At 38.4% G+C, this 27,635-nt stretch overlaps 1 protein-coding gene across 3 annotated transcripts in view; it reads left to right on the forward strand.

Annotated features, from left to right (window-relative positions):
- Nucleotides 1-27,635, forward strand: part of LOC114656546 (dynein axonemal heavy chain 9-like) — a 247,958-nt gene that overhangs the window by 165,324 nt on the left and 54,999 nt on the right. For 2 of the 3 annotated variants that reach the window (XM_051930715.1, XM_051930717.1), the window contains exons 30-37: nt 6,985-7,173; nt 9,655-9,782; nt 11,031-11,211; nt 11,945-12,033; nt 13,280-13,376; nt 18,960-19,144; nt 25,252-25,429; nt 26,421-26,577. In XM_051930715.1, the coding sequence (XP_051786675.1) occupies nt 6,985-7,173; nt 9,655-9,782; nt 11,031-11,211; nt 11,945-12,033; nt 13,280-13,376; nt 18,960-19,144; nt 25,252-25,429; nt 26,421-26,577 (1,204 nt within the window). The remainder of the gene's footprint in view (nt 1-6,984; nt 7,174-9,654; nt 9,783-11,030; nt 11,212-11,944; nt 12,034-13,279; nt 13,377-18,959; nt 19,145-25,251; nt 25,430-26,420; nt 26,578-27,635) is intronic. The other variant, XM_051930716.1, reaches the window with a different exon arrangement.

A 27,635-nucleotide genomic window follows, 5' to 3' on the forward strand; every position in this document is an offset into this window, starting at 1 on the left:
CAATTACTTTACTTCTCAGAATAATCTGTACTCTGGGGCTGAAGCGTGAGCACCATATGGTATCACGTAAAGCAAGTTTCTTTATTTCACAAGAATATTGGCTTCAGCCGTTGTATTTGTAAAATGTATTTCTTCCAGTTCCTCTGTTCTTTAGTAGTAAAGAGACTTAACTTTTGTTTAGACTTCTCAGAAAAACTAAAAATGAAAGCATGATTGGTAGGTAGCTGATCTGGTGATCCATGGTGTGTTCATGACTTTTCTTGAAGGGCCTTAAGGGCTGACCTCATGAGAGACTGTCTGTGATCCGCTGATCGCCTTGAGATTTGCTGTATTATAAATTCTGCATCTTCCTCACCCTCTGTCCCTATCTGCAAAAAGAAAGTCTTTCAGGTTGCTTTCTTAGCTTGCACTACAAGTGCCAAGCTGAATCTCCTTTAGGAATATCCCTCTTATTTTACAACTCTATTTTTCTTTTTGAAAACAACTAGAATAAATCCATAAATCAAATGCAAAAGGGGAATTGCAAAAAAAGAAGAAAGATTTAACACTGCAATGCCCAGTATTTATAGAAGAGTGTTTAACAGCCCCGCAGGTGATAAATCATTTTGATAACCCTTACATGAGAAATTTGTGAGGTGCGGCGCCATGTGGATGTCTCATTTATCTAACTTTTTGAAACTAAAAGGCACAAACCAGCTGTGTGGAGAATGGGGTTCTGCTGAGCTGAAGCCTTTGGAAAGCCCCCTGCCTATAATGTCTTCTCTGTTTTTTAAAATTTTATTATTATTATTATATTTTGCCTTTTATGTGTTTCAAAAAGTCCCCTGTGTTAAGTCATTAAGGTGGGATTGGGGCCAACTGGCCTCAGGGTTTTCTGTAGCCCCCTGGCAGTTTATTCCAGTTTCATGTAAGGCAGGTGGCTCCTGAAATTGAAATGGGGATGATCTGTTTCATTATCAATATTAGGGGAAAGCAGGACAGAAGTGTTGTCATTTTGTTTGTTCTTGATGTAACTGTAAAGTACTGGAACACAGCCTTCCTGACAATAAACAAACTTATCTTGGCCAAGTGAACATTTTATTGTTTTGTGCTTCTCTGTGCTGCTGGATTATGTGTGTGTTCTCTGCTAAGATGGAACTGTTCAGCTTCATGGTCCATGCATTCTAGAGAAGGTGTGTGCTGCTTAGAGAGGGCCTACTGTAGATGTGGTGTTGAGGAATTTGTGTATGGGACAATAAGCGAAGGGAAGATGAGAAATTTAGGGAATTGTTCCTAACCTTTCCTTCTTCTGTTGTCCTGGTTAAAACATGTAATTGAGGAGACTTTGTCTGTACTTTGGTGTTACTGATATAAAGGTTCCTGGCTATTACATGAAATCTGTGTTTGGAGCTGAAATAAAGGTGACTGTTTACATCTTGACGAGAAGGAAGCCATAACTTTATTGTGGCAAGAAGACAGGGAGTACACGGGATAGCCACTCAGGTTACGTAGCCCTGTTTGTTGTGTGTGTAGATAATAGCTCCTGGGTGTTATAGTCTAATAGCAGTGTGGTTTAGTTCTTATTCTATGATTATATTAATACATAAGATATCTTCCTATGTATTGTAAGAAGGAGACATTCTAATTTGAAGATAAAATCAAAACAGACTAAGAGTCTGTTGAGGATAATGATCAATACAGTGTTGTGAAAACAACCCTGCCCAAACTCCATTCCACGATAGCCAGTAATACCTGGTCAGCATGTGCAGGCTGAACCTCCTCTCTGATGTGGTGTTTCTGGCTTCCTATGAAAGGTCAGCTTTTATCTTCTGCCGATGAGTCCTCCGGTGTAATGTAGTGTAGTGGTTCAAAAGGAAGAAAGGTTAGGCAAACAGGTAGGTGATGGAAAAAAGAGAAAATAAGAAGCACTCAACACATTAAGTCACAACAGAAAGTTAAATGTCCCCTTTGTGCATTGGTTCCAGAATGAATCCTACATCAGGTGACTTCTTGGTTTATGTATCGTCGACCCAGAAGGAGTGGGGTTTATTTGCAGAAGCTGAACTGGGTCACACGTCCTCCAGCTTGCAAGCCTCTGAACTGTGGGAGGAAAAGGGAGAAGTGGTTACTGACAGCTCCTCCGCTTTACTCAGGGTGGTATCGATTATTATCTGAGAGCCCTGAAGATGTCCGCTATGCACTCGTACTTGATTAGAGCTTGGACTTAGTAGCAGATGTCTATCACTATATTGACAATGATATCAACAATTTTTAACAAGCAGAATTCTCATAGATAAATTGTGAATCATGCACATGATGACATAAGTGGAAGTGTATTTAAAATGGAGTTCTTCAAAGAAAGGGTCATTAGAATTTGGGAAAAACTACATAGTGATATAATAAAAACCTCTAATAATTTTTTAAAACTGACTGTATGAGAAAAAGGAACAAATTAGAAAGTGGCTGACCCATTTAATTTGACAGACTAACAAAAGGCTCTCCTCTCCTTTGTTCAACGTATGTGAAATTGCACAACCTACCTTTGATGGCACATTCTCCTCGTGACTGTGGGGGTTTCTCTCAGTGTACTGTTGGCTTTCTCCCCACATCCAAAAGGCATGTGTGTTAAGTTAATTGGCACTTCTATATTTTCTTGGTGAGTATGTGTGTGTGTGTGAGTTGTGACTGGCTGACGACACATTCATGGATCATTCCTACCTTGTGTCAGATACTGTTTTGATTCATAAAATGGATAGAAGGATACCCATCCCTACCCAAAAAAGAAATTTATGTCTTATTTTTTCTGTTTTCATGAAGGCAATATGCAACCACTTTCGATTACACTTGGCCAGTTTAGATTTGTCAGTTAATGTAACTGCTTGTTCTTGCACTGGTACGAAAGCAAAGTCTGCAGAAGAAACTGTCAAGAACATGGGAAGAATCTATACATACTTACCTGTGTGCCATCGGGAGGTGTGATGTAAAAATTATTGCTTCCCTTGCACAGAGCTCAGCCTCACATCAGGCGTAGGTTGACTGGGTAAAAGTGACTAATCTGAAATGTTGATTATTAGAAAAAGGTTATACTCCATCACAGACACAAAATATGCACCCTGCCTCTGTGTCTGTGTGTCTGTATTATTTCTGAAGCACAACAACTTAAATCTAAACTTCCCTTATGAGCATACACCTTTTGCAAAACAACACCTCTCTTATGGCTGCTGGATCACTGATATGATTCCTATGCATTGCTCTTACAGGAGAAATTAAAATAAGTCTGAAAGTGACAAAATGAAAGTGCCTGCTCTGTGTGCCTCTGCCTGGTAACTGAACATTCATCAAGCTGCCCTTGTGTCTGTACAGTAGTTATGGTTATAAAGGTAATTACCATCTTTGCCAGCCTGCAGTCAAAGAGCATTTATTTATTATTAATGAACAATTAACCAATCAGGTTTATTCTTTTCTTATGAAAGTCTGGAACAGAGTAGGCCAGGGTGAGCCATGATGTGACACAGACGTGTCTGCTTTGTTTGAGAATGAATGTCTGTCCCCAAACACGTCACAACAACCCCACTGTTGCTCTTTTGAAAATTGTCGAGTTAATCTCATGCTTACCATACAGTATGTTTAAATAAATGAAAAGGATTTCTCAGGATCATACACTCACAGTAAGTGTGGCTGCATAGTGCTTGTGATTTCGAGCAAGAGCAAATGTATTGTGTCTTTTATGAACAGAGACTTCGTATTCCCTCTCAGCAAGGAACTCTGTAATAGGTCCATTTTTCAAGTGGAGCTTTATATGTGCATATTTTATACCCTGTAAATGAGTCATTCTGGGACAATCCTTTATACTGCACACTTTAAATAATTCAATTAAAACAAGGGCTCTATTATCAGCTATGAATACCAGACTTGAAAGATCAAAGCAAGAAGAGCGACGTTTTTTCCCTGAAACAACTTCTTACTTCTATTAATTTGTACGTGTTCCTGATAAATAGACAGGATGTGTGACAATTACATTTACATCTCTTACAATGGAGCTTGAAAAGCCTGGCAGTTAGAGCCCTTTAGATAATTTAACTCAGTTTTTAACGCAAAGATTATATCCAATGTGTGAAAGGCTAGGTGTCAGATTGATTTACTTCTAAACAGTTACACTGTATTTACTTGTATTTATTATGAGAAGTAAAATGAGATTACTGGATAACACAGATATGTAATAATCAACTATGAAGTATACAGTATATACTCTTTTTTTGGAAAATCATAAATTAAAAAATACAAAAACTGTAGTGGCCTGAAAATGTAGTTTACTAACTAAGACTTTGGACTGTAAAGCCACAAGGTAACCAATTGAATTCCAGACTCATTATGTGACCCTGAGCAGTACACTTCACTTGCTAGCATTCCTGCTATAATGAACGAGGAAAGTCCCTTGGTATGATGTTCACCATAGAAGAGCAGCTCTATATAAAATAAACTTTGTTTATTTAGAGTTGGCATATGCAAATACACTGTTCAAAAAAATTAAAGGAACACTTAATCATCACAGTCTAACACCAAGTCAGTTAAACTTCAGGGATGTCAGTCTGTCCAGTTAGGAAGCATAAGTGATTGTGAATCAACTTCAACTGTGTTGGTGCAAATGAAATGAAAACAGGTGCACTGGAGAGGCAACAGCAAGACAACCCTCAAAAAGGGTATAGTTTTTCAGGTGATGGCCATAGTCAATTGCTCTCTCCTTATCCTTCCTGACTGATTCTTCTCTATTTTTGAGTTATGCTTGAGTCCTTGTCACTACTGGTAGCATCAGGTGGTACCTGCAGCAGATTCAGGTTGCACAGGTAGCCCAGCTTCTCCAGGATGGCACATCCATATCTGCTGTCACAAGAAGGTTTGCTGTGTCTCTCAGCACAGCCTCAAGAGCATGGAGGAAATAGTAGGAAATAGGTTGTTATATGAGGAGAGCTGGGGGATATGCAGGCCAGTCAATGACATCAATGCCTTTATCATTCATGTACAGCCAACAGACTCTGGCCACATGAGTCCAGGCATTGCCCTGCACCAGGAGAAACCCAGGGCCTACTGCACTAGCGTAAGATCTGACCATGGCTCTGAGGATTTCATCCCAGTACCTAACAGCAGTCAGGGTACTGTTGCCTAGCATGTTGAGGTCTATGCATCCCTTCATGGAGGTCTTTGATTTTTGCCCCCTGCATACATCTACAAAAAGTTTTTATTTTCAGGTAAATAAAAAGGACTGAAAACTTGGCATAATGTTGGAAAATTTGATCTTCTTTATTTTCATTTTGAAGTAAAACAAAAAACATTTGTTACTTAGATGGGAGTGAAGCCAGTGTCACAATGCCATTTATTGCAGATACCTATTAGGATATTATTGTCACTTTCTCAGTGACAAACTAGTTATGCCATTATATGTCAGCTTCAAAGTTAGATGCCATCCTGACATACTGTAATATCAAATACAGAAATACAGAGGAGCTGCATGTATATTAACAGCAGTAGATTTGAAATGGAAAGGGTTATAGTACATTGGCATATATTTAGTGGAGTGTCTCCTGGCTGGCAAGGAGTTGGCAAGAATAGTAATTGTATTAAGTTGGTACAGAACATGCAGGGGGCCTCCAAGGTACATGGAGAGATAAATGAATGTTTATTGGCTTCTGCGTACACCAGTGTGGATGTATAGATGCTGAGAATGCTGTGTGTGGTCAAAGGTATGGACGAGAACCTCTGTAGGACTGCTAGGAGTGTGAATGGGTAAAGAGGGACTATGTTGTCCTTTTTAAAAGTATAGGTAGTTCTACTTCTGAACACACCCACAGGGTCAATTTAGAATTGCCAGTGATCATACTCTACATATTGTAAGCGCCGTGGATGAAAGACAGGCATCTTGGCCTGGATGAAGGATGATTTCTTGCCCAGCCATGAGGCCATAATGGAAGGACAGCAGGAGTGGAGACTTAATCCGACCGGAATGCCAGACAAAAGATTGTGGATTCCGGGAGTAGAGCATTCCCCAACACAGCAGGTGGCATTGTTCCTCTGGGCTGAACCAAGTTAGGACCGCCGCTGGGTGGCATGGGAATTGGATTCAGGGAATGTTGCCCTGTCGGGGTCCTTGGGTGCTGCCAGAGAAGGACTGCTCTGGTTTCCACATGACCTGGAAATGCTTTGGATAACCTATGTCATGATACCAGAAGCAGTTCAGTTTAAAAGAAGACCTCAGTCTCACCTCGGAAAGTCAGAGTCAGGAGACAGCAGGCAACACTAATTTGTAGGAAGGAAGGAGAGAAGAAATTGATTGTTTTTCACATTCTTGTGTCGATTTTGGCTGGTGCTTATATGGAACGTGTTGGTAACAAATAAAAACCCTGTATTTGATCCCAGAGTTGTGTTGGGTGACATTTTGTCAGTAGTTTAGGGCTCATTGATGACCTTGTGGTTTCAATATCTTTAGCTACTGTATATAGTAAGTAAGTCCTAGAGACAAGCCCACGTTGACACTGGGAGAATGTGCACAATTTATACGGAAAACAACCTGGTACAGGTTTTGAACAATATGAGTTGGGCTTGTGAGGTGGCGGCACTGCATGTTGTTCCTGTTTTTATTTAAACAAAACAAACATGCTTTTGATATTATTCTGCTGTCAAGTAGATTCGTAACAATAGCCTTGGGGAATTGCAATCAGATCATTGGTCAAGCTGTAATGATAACTGTGAATGCAATGATTTATTTTTTATGTAAAGATAATATCAAATTCTTTGGCTCAGAGGCAAAGTGGCAGGTGTTGAAGCATCCCTTGCCTGCTATCCAATGTGCCTGAGGGAGAGTTTTTCAATTTTTAATAAATAAAGCTGTATTTAATTAATGCCTCCTAGTGGGAGAATCATCAGGTATAATTCACTCATGTTGGTTATCAATGTATTTGTTGTATGTATAAATAAACAAAACTGTTTTATGTGGTGTTCTCCTCTCTTAAGCAGAAAAAGACAAGGCTGTAAAGGATGACCCCCAGGGGAGCGATGACCTTGCTTCGGAGATTCATCACCTGCTGATTCTGAGAGCTCTCAGGCCAGATCGCTTTGCAGTCGCGCTGTCACTCTACATCAGGAAACATGGCTACAGCACCCTGCAGGCTGGCTCATACTGGGAAATTGGTGACATTCAACGTAGGTCAACATTTTGAAACAAAGGTTTCTAAAAAATAATTTCCAAAATGTCTCAATGAAAAGAGAAAAGCACAAGAAGAAATATAGACATGGTGAAGTAATGGTGCCATTCATGCTGTTTGACCTGCTAATTCATAGATAAATAAAACAAGACGAGAAAAGAATCTGTTACCACGTGGAAATGAGAATGAGAGAGAAGACCCAGAGGCGCTGAATAACTCAAAATAATGAAATGAGTAATGCGATAGATCACCTATTCTTTGACAGCAGACAATCACCAGTGACAGGATTAGACAGCTAACATCAATTTTCCTAAGCTGTAAGCCATACACAATAAAATGAAAAATCGTACAGGGCTTTGCAGCTCTTTGCAGTCCTTCCCACCTGCACTATATTGAGTCATGATAGCTGTTATATGTTTAAAAGATCTTTACAATGCTTCTGTTTGGATGTAGTGCTTTTATTAGATAAGCCCCTGTTGAGTCTTCACTCTGTCTCGTATTCGTACGGCTACTTAACAAGGCATCATCTTGGGGCTAATTGCTCCTTGTCTGCTGCAGATACCAATTTCTGGAGTTCAAACTATAAAATAACAGTAATAATAAAATCTGCTGTTTCCTAGGTAAAGTCTTAATGAATCAGACAATTTTATAAATAGACTGAGGCAATGATAATAATGAATATCTGAAAAAGTAAAAAATGGTAAGTTTCAATATCTAAACAGGATTAAATAGACACAAATGGTAATTCTTTACATACTGTAAGTTGAGAATTGTAAATATTTAAATATCTGAATTGCAGGAAAAAATTAAATGTTACACATGAAGCATCAACAGTAGATTCTAAAACTAGACCAAAGCTAAAGATTCCAACGATATGAAGATAAGAACACAATAAATCAATACATAAATACATAATAAATAAAGCAGCGATATATCCATCTACTATCCGACCTGCTGTATCTAATTCAGTCCCAGAGCTTGTGTTGGCAGTGAAAACCATCCCTACCAATTACCCCTCCTACCCTCACCCTCACTTACACCTTTGGGACCAATTTAAGGTCATCAATCAACTTAAATAAATATGTAACCCAAATAGATGTTACCACATGTAGTTTATAGTGATGGCCAATTAAAACTTTGAATCTCATGTTTTCATGCAGAGCAGAGATAGCAAAGTTTCTGATATAATAGTGGTCAATGGTGATCAACACTGAAAAATGGCAAACAATATCAAAAAGTTTATGAAAATATCTGATGTCGCTTGTATCACATAATCCGTGTTTAAAGTCATCTGTCGTATGTTCACAACAATCCAATCACAAGTATTTACTACAATATTGTTATGTAAACCACTCCTGGAAGTTTTTTATGAAAGGAGAATGGAACGTGCTCAGATGCTTCTGAATATTTGAAATGAAGACCATTCATTGGTCAGGAGTCCACCTCAGTAACTGCTTATTCATTGGCTAACAGTGTGTTTCATGTCAAATCAACAAAAACACACACTTGACAGACTTATAAAATTATAAGTTAAAGAACAGTGAGTGAAAACATCAGGAAGAGAATATGCCTTGTGCGTAACCCAAGATGCTTCATGTAGCCATCACTATGAGCTACCTGGGGTAAGTAACATATAAAAACAGGTTGTTTTTGGGAGAAATATTCCTTTAGCATCCTATGTCAACTGAAACTGCTATGGACTGTTTTATTTGCTTTTGTATGTTTTCGTTAACTTCAATAACATCAAACTGTTTCTGTTAAATGAGTTATCTAGGTAAAATGTAGATACTAGATATATTTATTTTTATATACAGTATATTAATTAGACCCGGTTGTCAACCTTAATGTATACATATTTTAATTAGAAAACCTTTGAGTGAAGAGTGAAGGTTTGTTTTGCACTTTAGTGGTTAAATTTTGCTTAACAATACATGCTTGATTTTGTATTAAGTATACTTACATTTATTAGAAATGATCATAGTATTAATTAATGATAACAATCCAAGTAAATGTGATATATCTTTGTTTTTGTTGATTAATCCATGGAAAGCACCTTGAGTTGCATGTAAAAGTATGATAAGGTGCTATATAAATAAAATTATTATTATTAACATGCATGTGTTTGAGATGTGGGAGTAGAATAGGAGTTATCTGGGAAAATCCATGCAGTAAAGTAAACATTGGACTGACAGAAAACATTACCCATTCCAGCATGAGGAAATTATTATTTATAATTGTAAAACACATAGAAAAGATAAAAAGCTCTGAATGTTGAAACAATTGAGATAATGTAGTGCTTTAATATAACACAATGTAAAATAATATTGAGGATAAGCAATACAGAAAAGGAAACTGTAGGATCTACAGGTAAAAGAAAATAGGCAAAATTATAAATACTGCATTGACTCAAAGTGGCTATGTGCACCATTGCAGGTACTTCTTAGTCTGTACATTTATTATTATTTTTCTTTTGTCATAGGTCTTGCAGAGAACTCACTTGGGATTTTGGTCCTCCTCCCAGCTGGAGTATCACATGCAAATGGTTGCTCTGATATTCCTCTTACTGTTAGCCTCCAGCCAACAAGTGTCATCTGCAAAGCAGCAATGGTAAACAATACTGTTGTGGGAATCAACCTGTGAAATTGTATGGAATATTTTTGCTTGTCTCCTTTTTGAATGAAATGGAAAATTTTAAAATTTTCTTCCATCAGCTCTGTCCTAGCACTGTTAATATGAAGTTCTGGGTCATGGGGGCAACACTGGTTGCAAATCATAAACCAGCTCTGAATGTGACACTGTCCTTTGTAGGACACAGGTACTCATACCAGACCAGTTTTTATTTACAAAGTCAATAAAAACTTGTTTATCTTTGAGACATGGGAGGAAGACCTTGGATAAATTCCAACATAAAGGAAAGAACATGCAAACTACAAATAGTGACTGGGCCATAATTTAAATCCTGTCACCTGGACCTGTAAAGCAGCAGCTTAGCTACTGCACAGCCATGGCAGGCAAGTTCAGTTCAAAATCAGGAAAGTGATGTGCTAACATTAGCATTCTTTATCTGTTGAGTAAGATCTTAGGTATGGCTATTAAAATTATTTTTCTTATGTTGAGTCTTCAAATTTGCTGTAAATAGGGCTTTTGTGTGACTGTGTGCATTCAAGCCACTTGGCACTCAAAGAGTGTGCATCACACATTGTAAGACCTTCATTCAAGGATTAAAGTACAAAATATGGGATGTTTGGTACATGGAGTTGTTGGCTGAAGAGATGTGTTCCAACCCGATAAGCTGTGAATAATGTCGATTTGGATGAATTGGTCCTTCATTATTCCTGATCATAAAGACCCTGCTGTAAATGAATTAAAAAAATAAAGAAATCAGTTGTTTGGGATCATCTTTGGGCAGCTGGCAAATTAAAAGATTGGCCTTGTGTGCTTTGTTACCCAGGAAAAATGGTCCTGTTGCTGCTCAATCGTAAAATCAAACATTTTGAATAAATAACTTCATATTCATTTTAAAGAGGCACAACATGTGAGAGCTGAAGATAAGGACCCTTTTGAAAGCAAAGCCCTCCAACTAATTTGATGCTGGTATTAGAAAACAATGGCTCAAGACCTTTTCACAGCTGTTTAGTCGGAGTACCGGAACACTTCTGGTTTTGGCAGCTGAGCACTCTAAGCACTTTGCCAGCCATTTAGACACTGTGATCTTGGCATGAAAGAGCAACCAAGGATATCTTTGAATGAATTTCTCTATGTAGTTGCATTTAGCAGTATTTGAAAAGAATGCTTGTTGATTTATTTTTTAAAATTCCAGTGGATTAATACAAGCACTTTTGATTTTTTTTAAAGGACAAGGCAATTCCTGTTTCAGTCATTGCTCTCAGAGAAGGATGCGAATCATTCATTGAATCATCACTGGAGGAGATGCTGAAGAAAGATGGTTGGCTCGTAATAGAGAACCTTCACTTAGCTTCCCAAAACTTCCTAGAGATCCTTCATCACAAACTGATATCTCTGCAGAGTACACCAGGTGTGACTAGCCGTACTTCTCCTGTTATAAATTGTCACCACTCCTCCATGCTACTCAAATAAGTATGAGATGATACAGAACTGGTGATGAAGACTGAAAATGTTGTCACTTTATGTCTGACGTGTTTTATGTTGACCTGAACTCAGGGAGTGCAGCTCAAGTAACTTTTCTTGTTCACTTTTGTTGTGTGAAAGTGAGCCATTGGTCCAGCATTATCTGGTGTCAATAACTGTGCTGTATGGACAGGGAATTGTGGATGGGGGTTTGAATGAAGTGTCATGGTGAATACATTGATGAGCAGTACAGCATTTATCTTGGTATATCTAAACCAGTAAAAAATGGTTAAACACTTTCCAAGTTGAGTAATTTCCAGTCTACAGCCTATTGTTTTGACATTTCAGCTTTCAGGCCCATGTATATCTTAGTGGAACATGGGTATATCTTTGTTTTATGCAGTTGCCATTAGAAAATGAGAATGTAGACCTGGTGCCTTCACCTGGAAAGATGTCTGTCCTGCTATTTACCTTTTACCAATTTTACCAAAAAGGAAGCAGAAGAAACTCATTTGTCGGTGCCATTAATGTTTTTCAATTGCAACTGTTTATTGAAACATAACATTGTGATGACATAAGATCAATGGTATCATAAAACATGAGCTCTTGTCTATTGTGCACAAGAACAAAATAGGTTTTTATTTACTTTAAGTGGCCATGTGTGTTTTTTTTCCCCTCAGGTGCTGAAGGACAAAGGCAATTTTGTGTGTGGCTCACATCAGAACCTGGAGCTGCCTTACCTGAACAGTTGATTGCTGGTCTTCATAAAGTAAAGTTGGCTCTTTGCTCTTTCTTCTCGTTTTAGGCATTCATTAGCATGCATTTTCTGCGGTGGGCTTCAGCAGGAACAAGTTTAACATATGAGATTTAAGATGTTTATCTGAAGAAATTCTTAATACACTCATATGCCAGAGTGTCTATAATGGAAACTTAAAAAGTCACTCGGTACCTGCCTTAACCCCCTGGCACACTTTACACGTGGGTTACATATATTAATGTTGGAAATCTTTCTCTGTTAAAAGTGGTGCTGTCTATGCCTTAGTGCAGGCTTCACCAGGATCGATTCTAAAAACATCATTCTTGGTAGATAATATTAATCACACTTTCCAAAAGTGGCTTGATCCCCAATCTAACATCTGAACAACCTGAATTGCCGGGGCACGGACTCCATAAGCTGTTTAAATTATGGTGAAGGAATGCCGGCCTGTGCAAACTCTATTGTGATACATGCCAGTTAGTTGGTAGAGGCCCCCTTCTTCTTGATGGCACTTAGATTTTATGATGGAGGAAGCCACATTGGAAAGTTTGTGTGATTACTGCTTTCTGTTGAACATGATCATTAATTTGATTTTAATCCACATAATTAGTTACTTTGCAGTGCATCTTCATTACCTTTATGTTCTTTGAACCAGGTTGAGAAGATTCCACAGGAAATAGCAGGCATACGAGTAGCCTACCAAAGATTTAACCTTTTAGCTCTCTAGAACTAAAACAACTGTTTTGTACTGCTCTTTCTAACAATGGTCTCCACTTTTCTAAAGCAACCTAATCGATTCCAACCAACAGTCAAGAAGTCCTCACTGGAAGTACACATAAGAGAGGATTTTTTAACCATTATACTGTAACTGATATTTCTATCTATCTCAGACAATAAGCCTAACTTTAAATACTCTGTGATGGCCATAGAACCATCCAACCTAATGGTTTACAAAGTACCATAGTGCTTCATAACCATATTCTATAGTTAATATGTGACTTTGGTATTTGTGGTATATTTAAATAATAATAATAATAATAATAATAATAATAATAATTCATTACATTACTAAATAATGTAAGTGAAGACCAGTTCTGTTAGGCGATCACTTTTTTCACTTGTACTCAAAAGAGTCAGCAGTAGAGGATGTGTGGTGTGTGTTGATTAATGACAGACATGCTAATAAGTGTAGGATATGATGGACTGAAATATTTTAAAACACATTCTACCATCTTCTTTTGATTGATTTATTTTTCAGGTGTCGTGGCACATCTTAAGCTTTGGCCATTTGCTAAGGAGACCTGAATTAAGCAACCTAGTGGATGAAAGTGGTTCAGGTGCTTTGCTACCATTATGTAAGTGAAACATTTGCAGTTTACTAATTTTTTTTTGTCTGTGGTGTTATATACTTTGTTCAGTGCAAAATGTGCTATCTTATGAAAATATATGCAAATGTTGACATATTGAATAATGTCTGTTGTGTGAAAGCAAGATGTATATGTTTGGACGGAAACCATTAGAAATGTGTCAGAGAAGGGAACCAAATGTTGGCAATGGCCCAAACCAGGAGGCCATCAAATACCAGAAATGCCAAAGCCCATCCATCCGTCCATCCATTATCCAACCCGCTATATCCTATCTACAGGGTCACGGGGGTTTGCTGGAGCCAATCCAAAGCCCAAATATGAAAAACAAAATTGTGTCTAAAACTAAGCACTGTCAAAATACTATGGGATAGTCCAGGTCAAAGTGTTGAACATAATTCTTCATCTTTATCACGCAAAAGTCTAAGTTATAAAGCTAGCAGAACACTAGTAACACACACATGAATTGTTTTGTTTTTAATCTTAAAATCTTGGATGCCAGGATTAGCATGGCATCAATTTAAATCGCATGTGGTGATAACATTATGTATCATGCACATGGTGATCATATGTCACATGCCCCGTGAACATGTAATCCAATGGTGCAGCATCACTAACACTCAAACAGCCTTGGCCACACTGCAAAATCCAAAATAGCCACACATGCTTGAAAAATGAAGAACAAAATGATGGCACAAGGACATCATGAAAGTAGGATTAAAAATGATAACACCTTGAGGAACAGAATAAATACACAAAAGAAAAACAGAAATGTGTTGAACAGAGGTGCAAAAATATAAATATTCATATCAACATAAACCAGCCAAGTACACAAAAACCTGTTCCCCTATGCTGTACTTATAAATAGTGTCTTTTGCATCAAAAAACATTACAGTTTTTATTTTTTAATAAAACAAACATTATATTCTGAAAATTATTTTGGGGACACTTTTGTCCAACATTACAACGACAATTAGAAAAAAAGAGTTTCATACTTTTATCATTGAAACACTCACAGGTTCTAACATTTTCTCAAGTTAACATAGTAGGTCAGTTTTTTGGATTAAACCAATAACTTTATGGTCACCTTGTACCTCTTCTGCATCAGAATCCCTAGGCTGTTACATTACCAAGCACACAGTGACAGAGACGGCTTATCATTTTCACAAACTCTATTCCAGACACACACTAGTGTAATGCAAAGCACTGCCATCGGACCCCCTTGACTAGGGCACTATCAGAGGACCTCTGTCATTCTCTGCCTTTCTCTGTTCTTTTCTAACACTTGCAGACTCATCTTCGTTTTGGAGCAGCTATGGCATCTTGCGCCTGTTAGTTGGAGTGGCCATCTTTTTGCCCAGCTCCTGATTCATCTAGGCAGATGCAGTAAAGGATCTTGTCAATTACTTTGATGTCATTTAGATAGATAATGTTATCCACAGAGAGATCACAACTCAAAGGTGAATACATCCTTCACTCCCGCATATCCTTCACTGCATTTTATTTATGTAGCACACAAACTGCTAATCAATTTCCATTTATTAAGAGAAGTTAAGAGTAATTAAATTACAAGCACATACTTTACAGAATGTTAAAGGCTAATTAGCAAAGGCAGCTGTAAATATGAATTTATTACAACATCTTGATGTATTATACAAAAAGCAAATTGTGTTTCCAGAACACACAGAATCTTTAACAAAAATATTAAAGTAACAAAATCTTCAAATGGCAAAACCAATCTTCAAAGACAGTTTTAGCTCCAAATATATTTGAATTGCCTTTCAGCATCTTTTCTAAACGTAGGATGATCAACCAGCACCAGTTCTGCCATACCAAATGCTCCTTTTCCAATGTCCTCACTCACCAATAACTTATTCATTCACTTCAATTTGTTTAATGAAATTAGGGTCATGCTGCTCTCACAGTTATAGTACATATACAGTACAACATACAGTGCCTTAGAAAAGCAAACAGCGTTATTAAAAACCTTGGCCAATTTCTGCACTCCTCCCTTCTAGCAAACAGTACCAGATCCTTGGTGATTCAGGGACAGTGTCTGCCCACAAGTTCTAAGATTGCTGTTGGTTTCTATTTTAACATGTGTTGACAAATCAAGATTTGATCTTCATGTAATTGGAAAAAAATGACAGCTTTTCTTAGCAATAATTTATTCAACAAAAATAAACAGATATGCCATTTCTGTCTATGGAGACAGTAAAATGACCCTTGGCACGAATGGCTGTTGTTGCCCCCTTTGGAAGAAACAACCTTAAGTAATCATTTGCCACAACTGTCTACCTGTCTCTCACATTCACCGGGAGAACGTTTTTCCCATTCCTCCATTCAGAATTGTTTCAGCTGTATGATGTTACTGGGGTGTCTTGTGTGCACAGCCCATTTCAGATCCTCACACAGCATCTCGATGGAATTCAAGTCATCAAGTTTCAAACTTTGAATTGCCCATTCCAGGAACCTCTAGTTCTTTCTTTTCAGCCATTCCTGGGTGGATTTACTGGAGTGTTTAGAGTCATTTTCTTGTTGCAAAGTCCACTTTCAGCTGAGCTTCAATCTTCAGACAGATGGTTTCACATTATCCTTAGACACCCTTCGGCACAATAAAAAATTCATAGTGAATTCTGTGACGGTGAGCTGTCCAGGTCCTGATGCACCAAAACAGTCCCAAACCGTATCATTTCCACCACCATACTCTATAGCCGGTATCAAGTTGTTCTGGTCTAATACTGTCTTTGTCTTTTCTGTCCAGGACACATTGTTCCAGAAATGCTAGTCTTTACCTAAGCGTTAATGGGTAAACTTTATGCCCTGATGTTCTATCTTCACAACAAAAATTTCCTCCTAGCACATCTTCTGCATTAATTTAAGTTGTACAGGCTCTTTCTAATGGTAGACTTATGCACTTTGACATCAACAGTGGCAACAGATAATTGGAGGTCCTGTGATGAGATTCTGGGGTTTTTAGAAACTTCTTTTCAGCATCTGCAATTCTTCTCTTAGGGTGAACTTGCTGGGGTGGCATGGCCAGGATAAGTTGTCAGTTGCTTGAAATCTCTTCTAGCCCCTTCCAGATGGTAGAATGGTTGATTTCCAGTTGTTGGTGATCTTTATTAAATCCCTTTTCAGGCTCATTGGCATCTATGTCCTTCTCTCTGAAGGCCTCAAAGAGTTCTTTCAATCTTGATGTGGTGATTGCACACCCTTCAACAGCAAAGAGCAAACGAAAACTAAATTTCTGAGGTTTAAAGAAAAGATTCCTTTAAGATCACCATTAATTATTTGCACCTGATCTGGTGCACCAGATTCATATTTTAGGTATTTAAGATAAATGTAGAAGTGCAGTTATTCTTTCCACTTGTGAAATATGCTTTTATATCTGGAGTATTTAAATTATACAGTGAACTACAAAATATAAATGTGGCATGATGCTTGTCACCCAAAGGTGATCCCTGTATAACTGAAGGATTTGGAAAAATTGCGGAAACATCTTTTCGGACACAAGTAATGAATTGACTGAAATCAAAATAATGGTGGAGTTGTTTTTTTGGGTTGAGAGGTGGAAAAGGCAGACTGAGGAAGCCGGAAGTTGGAAGTGACGTCATTGATGTTCTGTCTGTCAGTCATCCGCTCTTCAAATTGTGGAAGAGAAGAGACATCAAGTGACAGCGCCAAAACCTGACCCGGAGTGTAATTACAATACGACATGCCCTGAAGTTGTCTGTCCCATGCTTATGTGTGTAACATTAAGTATAAAAATGCAGTATATATTGTAAATGGATGGACGCTAGGTGGCACTATTGTCCCTTTTAAAACCAACAGCCAGACATTCTGGACACAGGTTAAAAGCACCAAGATGTTTTTTATTATTTCTTCTTCCCACACAGTGCCTCCAAAACACCACAGCCACAATAAGTTCAGCAATAAAGCAAAATATTCTTCTCCTCCACACCTCCCAGCAAGAGTTGTCCACCTCCTCCTGACTCAGGCTCGCCTGCTGGGTCTTCAGCAGTCCTTTATATAGTGCCCGACCCAGAAGTGCTTCTGTTCTTCCTTCCACGTGACTTGCCAGCATTTCCAGGTCAGATGGAGAACTCAAATTCTTTAGTCTGCCCAGAAATACTTCGGGGCTCCTGTCCACGTGATCCATTAGAACTTCCGGGCTATAAGGAAAGTACCAAACTCCAAGTCCCAGGATGCCCGGCGGTAATCTGGGGCGCCGCTATACTCCAGGGGTGTATATGTGTGTGTATGCACAGTATATATATATATATATGTATATAGTTTATTTGTTTCATTTGATTGATGTATTTATTTTTGTAATTGTTGTTCAGAAGACATGTAAGTAAGAATTTCATTGTACAATGTATTCATAAAAAACTTGAATTGACTTTGAAGTCGACTTGACGTCGCATAGTGTGATGCACGTGTGCACAACAGTAACATGCACAAAATCAATGGTGGTAAATGCAGAGATAAACCTCTGATAACATCACAGCGCTCAATAATTGATGCTGAAAATATAAGCAAATATATAAAATAGTCCAATACTGCAAAATAAAAAAGGCAGAATGTAAAGGACAGTAGACATTTAATTTCACTCTGATTAAGAAGATGAGGTTATTCAGCAGTGATCATACCACAGAGGATACATCTCACTTTCACTGCTTAATATGATGTATTTAGCCAACTTGTGACTTTTTGCAGTGTCATTTTCTCTCTTTTCATTCTGCTGTGTAAGTTGTCTGTGCCTGAATGTACTGAAGAGCACTATACAAGAGTATATACAATGAAATTAAACTAAATTGTTGAACAATATGTAGATGTGTCTTACTCTTTCTTCTAGGGTTGATTAGGTGATTATACCTTTCAATTCCCTTCATATTCTAGTTATGCTTCAGGACATACCCTGGTTTTCTGAATTTCCTTCACTTCTACTTGCATTCCATTCACTTATAGTAATGTCCAGCTATCCAGTTTCTTTGTTTACGACATAATGAGTCGTTTTCATTTAGGCTGCCACCTTGCTCCTCCATCTCCTTTCGTGTTTGTTTAATCTGTCTTCTATTCTTGCTACCTTGGCTCGATCGGTCTTTTCCACCTGTCATCATGAATTGACCAATCTTTCTTTCTTGCCTGCTTTACTTGGTCAGTTGTGTGCTCCTGTCACCTTTGCTTTGTCTGCATTCTTGATTGTTCTTTCTTGTCCATCTGTCTTTTATGTCAACTTGCTTGGTTGGTTTCTCTGTTAACTCAGGTGCTCAGATTGTGCACTTGACCCAATTTAATCTTCAGTTCATTCACTTTAGGCTCCCAATGTGATGACTGATGTGTAATTATATTCATGACAACTTCAGCATTGTTATAATGTTGTTTTTTTCTGCACAAGTAAAATAATTAATTTAATTTCATTCCCTTCTGTTGATGACACATGAGAATTAAAGCACCTAATGTGGGCCTCCTTTTTACTTCAGTTTATTTTTTACTTCCTTAATGCTTTGTCCAGTGTTTTGCATTTTAAATGTTTCATCTCAACTGTTATCTTTTTTTTTATCTCTCCAGCTCTTGTGTCTGCTTTAAGTCAGGTGGAACATGAAACATGGATGAAGGTTCACCAACTCCCTGCATTAACACACACCCTGTGCTTTGCTGTGTGCATTTATCACGGCATCATAGGTGCTCTTCCGTTTCTGCCAGTCCCTGGGTTGAGCCTGGTGTATGCTATGAGTCCCTTACTTCTGCAGCAGGTGTGCCTCTTGTCATGTTTTTCCCTATTTGTAGACATTTTTGTCAAACTCAAATCATTTTTGATAGTAAAGAATTAGTGAACTGCAAAATTAACATCAACCAAGAATGTTGCAAAATGTGCTCGTGGTGTGAAAAATGTGAATGATCTGTCAAACATCCACATTACCAACAGATATGTGTATGTCAGTTTATAAGGAATTTAATGCTTAGTCCATAAATTCAAGGCATGTACAAATCTATCAGAACTTGTACAAATTCTTAGTTTTTATACTAGTGTTGCATTGATTGTTGGTTTACATTAGTAGTTGTGGGGTATTTTAAAAGACACATAGGCTTGCACCTTAAAAAAAATTAACCTTGCATCACATAGAAACTTTGTGATTCAGCCATCATCCAATCTGCAGCTAATGCCCTACATACAGAGCTACAAAAACCCTTGAAATTTTGTGCACATTTTTTCCGAAAGGTAACTAATTGAATTTATGTTGTGGCCAGGTCCCTTACTTACCTGGGACGCCCTTATATTGGAAGGACCAGGGGTGAGAACAAGCACAGGGCATTACCTTCCCTGGAGCACTAGATGGCAGCCTACTTGGGTTGCTAGAGCACAGTGGATTCCCACAGGGCTCCATGGGAACTGGAGTTCAGTACAGCTCTGTTGGGTTCCATGGGTACCGCTACGAGATGTTGTAGGGGCTGCAAAGCCCTTCCTCGTTGGACTCCCACCTCACCAGGAAGTGCTTCCAGAACACTCTAATGGGCCATCGGAAGTACTCCAAGGTGTAACATAAAAAAGATCCAGCCACCACTGTTCCAGGAGCCAGAGTTAGGAGGGAGCAGGTGAAGCTTTGTTGTGTGTTGTTTTATTCTTGTGCTTTGTCCTGTGACGGTTGCTGTGGGGAACGATTTGGGAATCATAAAGCCATTTGTTGTGCTGGACCTGTGCCTCATGTCTATCTGTGTCAGGTTTGAGGAGCTGGTGCACCCCCTGCAGGCCACAATATCAACATGTTGGCAAAAAAAACAGTTTTGAGTCAGGTTTAGAAATGTTGCCAAATGACTTCTAGATCACATTTGTCTCTTATTGATTTTCCTTCAATTTTTCTATGATGTGTTTCCCTCCATCTCTTTATTACCTTTAATTTCTCCTTAGACTGATGGCCATGAGCTTTTGTCAAATTTGTGCCTCTTGGTTTCAGGCTAAGAACTGAGGAGAATCTTCAGTTCTGCATCTGTGTTGCTGTCTTCTGCCCTTGGTCTGTCATCTCTTAAGTATTCTTCACAAATGATATTAGAGTGCATATAGTAGTGTAATCAAGGTTAGACAGACAGCTAAACTCACACACAGCATTTCCTTCAGTCATCTCGTTATCCATTTTACCAAACACAGGGCAATGCACAGCATGGAAGTTCATTGGCCCTCTCATGGAGCAAAGTCAAATTCATCTCAACACACATTTTATTTTGTCTTTGACTGACCAGTCCTTTATTATTTCACATTGCATCGGTGTAATTATGCCTTCAAAGGCAAGTTAAAAGGAAGCAGTATCATGCACTGCACTATTTCAGCAGTGTCAGAGCTGTTACTGCATCACAGGAAAGGAAATACAACATTAAATTCTTACAACAGATTTTTCTATAAAACACTTACTAAGCAGGAATGGCAAAACACTGAAAAAATAACTGAAAGAAAAGGAATAGGACACAAAATCCTAACAGCCCTAACAAAGATTCCAGCAGTTGTAGGAGATCATGTAAAGTGGAGCATAACCTTGAATGAAACATTAAATATCAGAATAAGCAACACATCTTCTGAAACAATCAATACGAGTAATATGAGATGTCAACATACTGACAAAATGTTAGCATTTAAAAAAAGGAAACAAGCAAAAGAATGACACATTTTATTAACACAAATGATGCATTTTTTTTCTATACATAGAGTTTATTAGTATTGTATTTGTAAATATAACTTGCTCACTTTTTTTTTATTTTTGCATACTAAGGTTTCTGCCTGCCATCCGTATCTTAGCAGACCTGTCACCTGTAGTAGTTCATTTTATGTGCCATCTATGTAAATATATGCTTACATACAGATAACCGATCAGCTTTGACAATAAACATGTTTGTCTTTATGTTGAAGACAATACATATCTTTGGAATACATACATAACAATGTTTATGTATTTTATATGTATAATTCAAACATCCTGAACACCCTACCTTTTTTCGTACTTGCTTAACCATTAGTTTTTGTTGTTTGATATAGTGATGGTTAGCATAAACGCTGAATCTGGCAACATCGTAACTTCACATCTCTTCATATGAACACAAGGTGAGGTGAAGAACACTCTAAAGCAAAAACACTTTGGGTATAATGTGGGCACTGCCGTAGTTAGTCCTGCTGCTTTACATCTCCAGATGACTGGATTTGAATCCTGGACTGACCTGTTGTTGTGGAGTTCTCAACATGTCTGCATAGGCTTTTCTCTGGGTTTTGTGTTTGTCCTTTTGCAGAATTGTGTGCTGGCTTAGTTGGACACTCTAAATTGATCCCGAATGTGTGTGTGAATATACTTTGCAGTGGACTAGTGCCCTCTCCATGCTTTAATTCTTATGGCAGAACAATAGGCTGCTGTGATTCGAAATTGAAATAATCACCAGACCATGCTACCACATCACGTAAACTACTGAAATGCCCACTGAATGCATTTACTAAGCTCCTACGTTTGACTCAAAATTATTTTATTTTATATACAGTGCATCCGGAAAGTATTCACAGCGCATCACTTTTTCCACATTTTGTTATGTTACAGCCTTATTCCAAAATGGATTAAATTCATTTTTTTTCTCAGAATTCTACACACAACACCCCATAATGACAACGTGAAAAATGTTTACTTGAGGTTTTTGCAAATTTAACAAAAATAAAAAAACTGAGAAAGCACATGTACATAAGTATTCACAGCCTTTGCCATGAAGCTCAAAATTGAGCTCAGGTGCATCCTGTTTCCCCTGATCATCCTTGAGATGTTTCTGCAGCTTAATTGGAGTCCACCTGTGGTAAATTCAGTTGATTGGACATGATTTGGAAAGGCACACACCTGTCTATATAATGTCCCACAGTTGACAGTTCATCTCTGCAGCAATCCACCAATCAGGCCTGTATGGTAGAGTGGCCAGACGGAAGCCACTCCTTAGTAAAAGGCACATGGCAGCCCACCTGGAGTTTGCCAAAAGGCACCTGAAGGACTCTCAGACCATGAGAAAGAAAATTCTCTGGTCTGATGAGACAAAGATTGAACTCTTTGGTGTGAATGCCTGGCGTCACGTTTGGAGGAAACCAGGCACCGCTCATCACTAGGCCAATACCATCCCTACAGTGAAGCATGGTGGTGGCAGCATCATGCTGTGGGGATGTTTTTCAGCGGCAGGGACTGGGAGACTAGTCAGGATAAAGGGAAAGATGACTGCAGCAATGTACAGAGACATCCTGGATGAAAATCTGCTCCAAAGCGCTCTTGACCTCAGACTGGGGCGACGGTTCATCTTTCAGCAGGACAACAACCCTAAGCACACAGCCAAGATATCAAAGGAGTGGCTTCAGGACAACTCTGTGAATGTCCTTGAGTGGCCCAACCAGAGCCCAGACTTGAATCCGATTGAACATCTCTGGAGAGATCTTAAAATGGTTGTGCACCAACGCTTCCCATCCAACCTGATGGAGCTTGAGAGGTGCTGCAAAGAGGAATGGGCGAAACTCGCCAAGGATAGGTGTGCCAAGCTTGTGGCATCATATTCAAAAAAACTTGAGGCTGTAATTGCTACCAAAGGTGCATCGACAAAATATTGAGCAAAGGCTGTGAATACTTATGTACATGTGATTTCTCAGTTTTTTTATTTTTGATAAATTTGCAAAAACCTCAAGTAAACTTTTTTCGCATTGTCATTATTGGGTGTTTTGTGTAGAATTCTGAGGAAAAAAATGAATTTAATCCATTTTCGAATAAGGCTGTAACATAACAAAATGTGGAGAAAGTGATGTGCTGTGAATACTTTCCAGATGCACTGTACATTAACATGGCAAAACATAATGCACTTGCAAGCAAAACTGCAGAGCAACACAACTGAAGGACTGATTATTCACTGATGGCACCATTTTCCTGAGCATGAAAGCTCATGGAGGAAACAAAAGGTATTTATTTGATTTTGAAATACAGTACAAGTGAGGAGCTTGACTAAGTTAATTTTGTGTTTAATTAATGTTTCATTTCAGCTAGAAATATTTGTTGGCAGTGCAGAAATTAACAATCCACCCTGTTTAACAGCCCAGGAGGCAAACACAGTAACTTGGAAAAAAGAATGCTAATCAGTTTATATCAGGTGGAAAAATAAAGAGATCCATGTTTGGAGTGACTCTTAAAACACCATCAGAATGAAAAGGGATAAATCAATTACTGAATGCTACAAAGAGCAATGGCTGACAGCGAATAGGAAGGCCATCAACACAACACTGCATACTGTGCACGTCAGGACAAATAAGAGTTTTATTGTGCATGTATAAGGGGTTTTAGATTTCTGACCTGATACTACAGTAGGTACAAATGCTGCTTATCAACGACTGTGAATCTTTGAAGATGTTCAGGATGGTCTGAAGGCTCAAACAGATAACAGATACCAACAACCTCAAGAAGTATAGGAAAATAAATCCTTTATCTTCAAACTGAATCTGAAGAGTTGCTTTCAAATAACATGGAAAGCAGAGACTGTTCCTCAGCCTAAAATACAAATGAATACACTCATGCATTTAGTTTCTGCCTCACTATTTTTAGTGTACCTTTATTTATTGAAGAGGGCATTTAAAGCCCAGATATCTGCACTAATGATTGCCATCACTTCGGTAAAGTTGCTCATTGTACAAAGTGGTGTAAGAAAGACTCGCATTTTATCCATAACAGATTTCCCTTATCACCATTTTCTTAATACACACAGCCTATCATAGTCGTCAATTTCAAAAGGCACGACTCAGAAAAGGTATGAGGCTTTAGGATGCCATAACTAAATGGGTACAGTAAGCCAAGCTTATCACTTGCCATACTTCTCTCAAGAATATTTACATAATACACATGGCATAGCTTAACCAACACGTCTGAATAGAATAACTCAACAAGCCTGGATGTGTAGTTAACTGAACTGTAGGTGACAAAGAAAAAAGGAAAACGATAATGTTAAAAGGTACATAAGGAAATAGATGACTAAGCTAGCAGTACATGTCCCCAAATAACATGTCACGTGCATCATGTTCTCCATGTCACATTGTAGAGTAGGACAATAAAACAAAAATTCCATTGGCTGCAAGTCTTGCTAAGTTACAGATTGTTGCATGTAAGCTGATGACCACCCTATCTGCAAAGTCCACTAGGACCATTCCTAGTATTTCTTAAAGGCTTAGTGTCTAATACTTGAGCCAATTCAGTGGCTTCTTCTGGCTAAACTTTTTCACAGCTGTGTGTAGGGACATAACGAATAATGCATTTTGTATTAAAAATGTATTTCCAGTCTACTGTACTTTCTAACTTGATGGATCTGCTGCCAATGCCTCCAAATCATGTACCTCATGACCAATTTCCAGAGCATGCACCACTTGGGGAAGTGGACTTTAATGTAGAACACTGTAGTGAAATAACATGGGTAGGGAAGATAAATCCTTCAGATGTACAGTTTTCTGTATGCTCATCATTGAGAAGAGATAATTGAGAAAGTGAGAGAACCTATGAGAGACACTGGTCCATTTAAAAAAAAAGGTTAGTAAACTGGGAATCCCCCAGTCACCAGTATATCTATTTAGTTTATATGTGCTAACATCTTTATGCCAGATATAGGCCACTGTAACCACTTAGGGTTTTGTGGTTAGTGCAAACATCTAGATGAACGCTTGTACCCTCTGAAAAATTAAGTGAGAATTTCCTTGAACACTAAGCACAGGCCACACAAGTATTCTACTTCATTCTAACCTTATGACATTTCTTAATGAAAGGTCAAAATACCAATTAATTGTGCACAACTTGGTGCTTGTCTAATAATCAGGTTTTCCCCCTCTTTTTAGGCTTTTGATATTCTTCTTGGAGGAGGAAATTTCCAAAAGGGTGCTGAAGAAGCCTATGTTCACTCAGTCATTGAAAACATCTCTTTGGTCTATGCTCAACATATTATGGAACCAGAGGACACTAAATATATTCGAGCACTTGCTGAGGAAATATTTCTTCAGTGCATGGAGTCCCAAGGTACAGATATTAGGATGTCACCTTATGAGTTTTAACAGGAGACATTTACTTTCTTCTCTAGGCACTGCTGTCATTCCCTTTAATCTAAACTTCTCCCTGAGCTGGTAAATAATGTGCAATATAGATTCCCTTTCAAAGAAAGTCTGCTGGATAACTCCCAGCTCTGTTTGTCCCATAGGTCATTTTGGCCTGGAGACATTCAGTGAGCAATTTGAAATGGCCAGCGTTGATGCCTTTCCCTTGTTAACTGCGTAGGACAGCAGAGACACTCCAGTACAGGGCAATGAAAATTACCTATGAACGTCCTATCAGTGCTGTTAAGGGGGTGTGTTATGTTTTGGGGTTTCTGGTTCTCTGTGATCAGCTTGTATCTGATTGACAGTCTGTCATGCTGATGGTGGACTTATTGGATCCTAATTTATCTATGCAGTTCTGCATTGGGCACAGTCCAAACTGGAAAAATAATGACATAAATTTAATCTTTAGTTGTCAGTGATAAGCTGAAAAGGCTGAAAAGCTCAGAATACATGACTGCTTTGTTTGGATAATTAAAAATCCTCCTCTGTGCATTGGACTAATTAGCTGATAAAATGAAGGTGTAGCTTACACACTGGGCTGCTTTTTAAGTGCTGCAGTCAGTGCTGTGCTTCTGAGGTCACAAGAGCCAATTTCCTGCAATTACTATTTGCGTGCAGGTCTTTAATAAGTAAATCTGGGTCACCCCTTAAGAGAGATTTTTCTCAATCAGATTACAGCTGGGGACACCATTTGTTCTATTTTTTTTTCAGGTAACACCAATGCAGGAAGAAATAAATAGACACATTTATTTATATTTTGTGAGCTTCCTCAGTTTTAATTACTTGTAAACAGCCAACGGAGGGCCAGTGCAGTTGTGTGAGAGCACAGAGAACTGTAGGTGATAGCAGGGGCTTGTTTGTAGCAAGGCACCTAATTTCCTTGTCATTGACTGTTACCTGTTGTTCCCTTCAAGGTGAAATTAGAGTTGGTGACACTGTAATTCCTCTGCCACCAGTCAACATGGATCCTGTTCAATACCCCCTTTGGCTTATTGAAAAACTACCTCAGATGACCATGAACTTGGGCACATCCCTGCACCATGGCAATGAGCAAGCATGCAGTCACATGAGGTAACCTTTGTAGACTTTTATGAAAATTATTCCTGTATTCAGTGATACTGGAGTACTGGTTCTCAAACTTGGTTTCTAGCAGTTTTTATTAAGTACGACAATATCCTGGCACTGTCAAAAGTGATCATGTGGTGTCAGTCATGTTAGGAGTGGAAGGTGTCTTCCTCCTGGAATATATTGTGAAACTGGGAGGAAGTGGGAGGGTTAATATGAATATGACAACATCACAACTGAGAAAGCACTATGCACTTTAGAATATCTACTATATGTCATTAATAATTTACAATTGTATGAGCTGCTTCTTACACATAAATCCTCCAGTTGAGAACATCTAATTTGTGCTATAAAGGAGTTGCATGTACCATACTTTTCCCCTTACATTGCTGTCTTATCGGGGTATGGTTGGAGTCTGGCCAAGAGAGCTGTCTCTCTTCTTTATTCGTGGCATCTTTAACATGGCATTTTGTTAGCTTCTCCCTTGGGGGTAGCCTCTTCCAGGGGATAGCAAAAACCTCTATATAGCACCTTTCAATAGAAAACACAACATCAGGTTCCTCTTGAAGTATACACTCTTAAAAATAAAGGGACCAAAGTGGTTCTTCAGAGTGATGACACAGGGGAACCATTTTTGGTTCCCAAAGGACCCATCCTCATGAAGTTTCCAGGCTTCATGTAGTAAATAACCGTACATAGATGTGAACACATTTGTGAAACACCAGTTAGTCATGCATTTAAAAGGACTTTTGCTTACAATAACACAGGATAAGTCCAGTTTTTCTTAATTTGTCAGTGTCCTAAGTCTTAGCCTACCATACAATAAAGATTTCATTTGTTGGAACATATTATGAAGTTTTTTCGAAGCACAAAGAACCAACTTTATATACAGTGAACCTTTCCCAGAATTTAATGGTGCTTTGTCAATCAATGGTACTACGAGAAACCACACAATCCAGTAAAGAACCATAAAATGCCATTTAAAGAACCAGTATTTTAAGAGTGTACAGGTGTAATTGGTTGTGTGTTCTTTTAGAGTATTAAAAGATTTGGTTATTTGATTA

Source organism: Erpetoichthys calabaricus, chromosome 8, assembly GCF_900747795.2.
Source record: "Erpetoichthys calabaricus chromosome 8, fErpCal1.3, whole genome shotgun sequence".
Classification (NCBI taxonomy): Eukaryota; Metazoa; Chordata; class Cladistia; order Polypteriformes; family Polypteridae; genus Erpetoichthys; species Erpetoichthys calabaricus.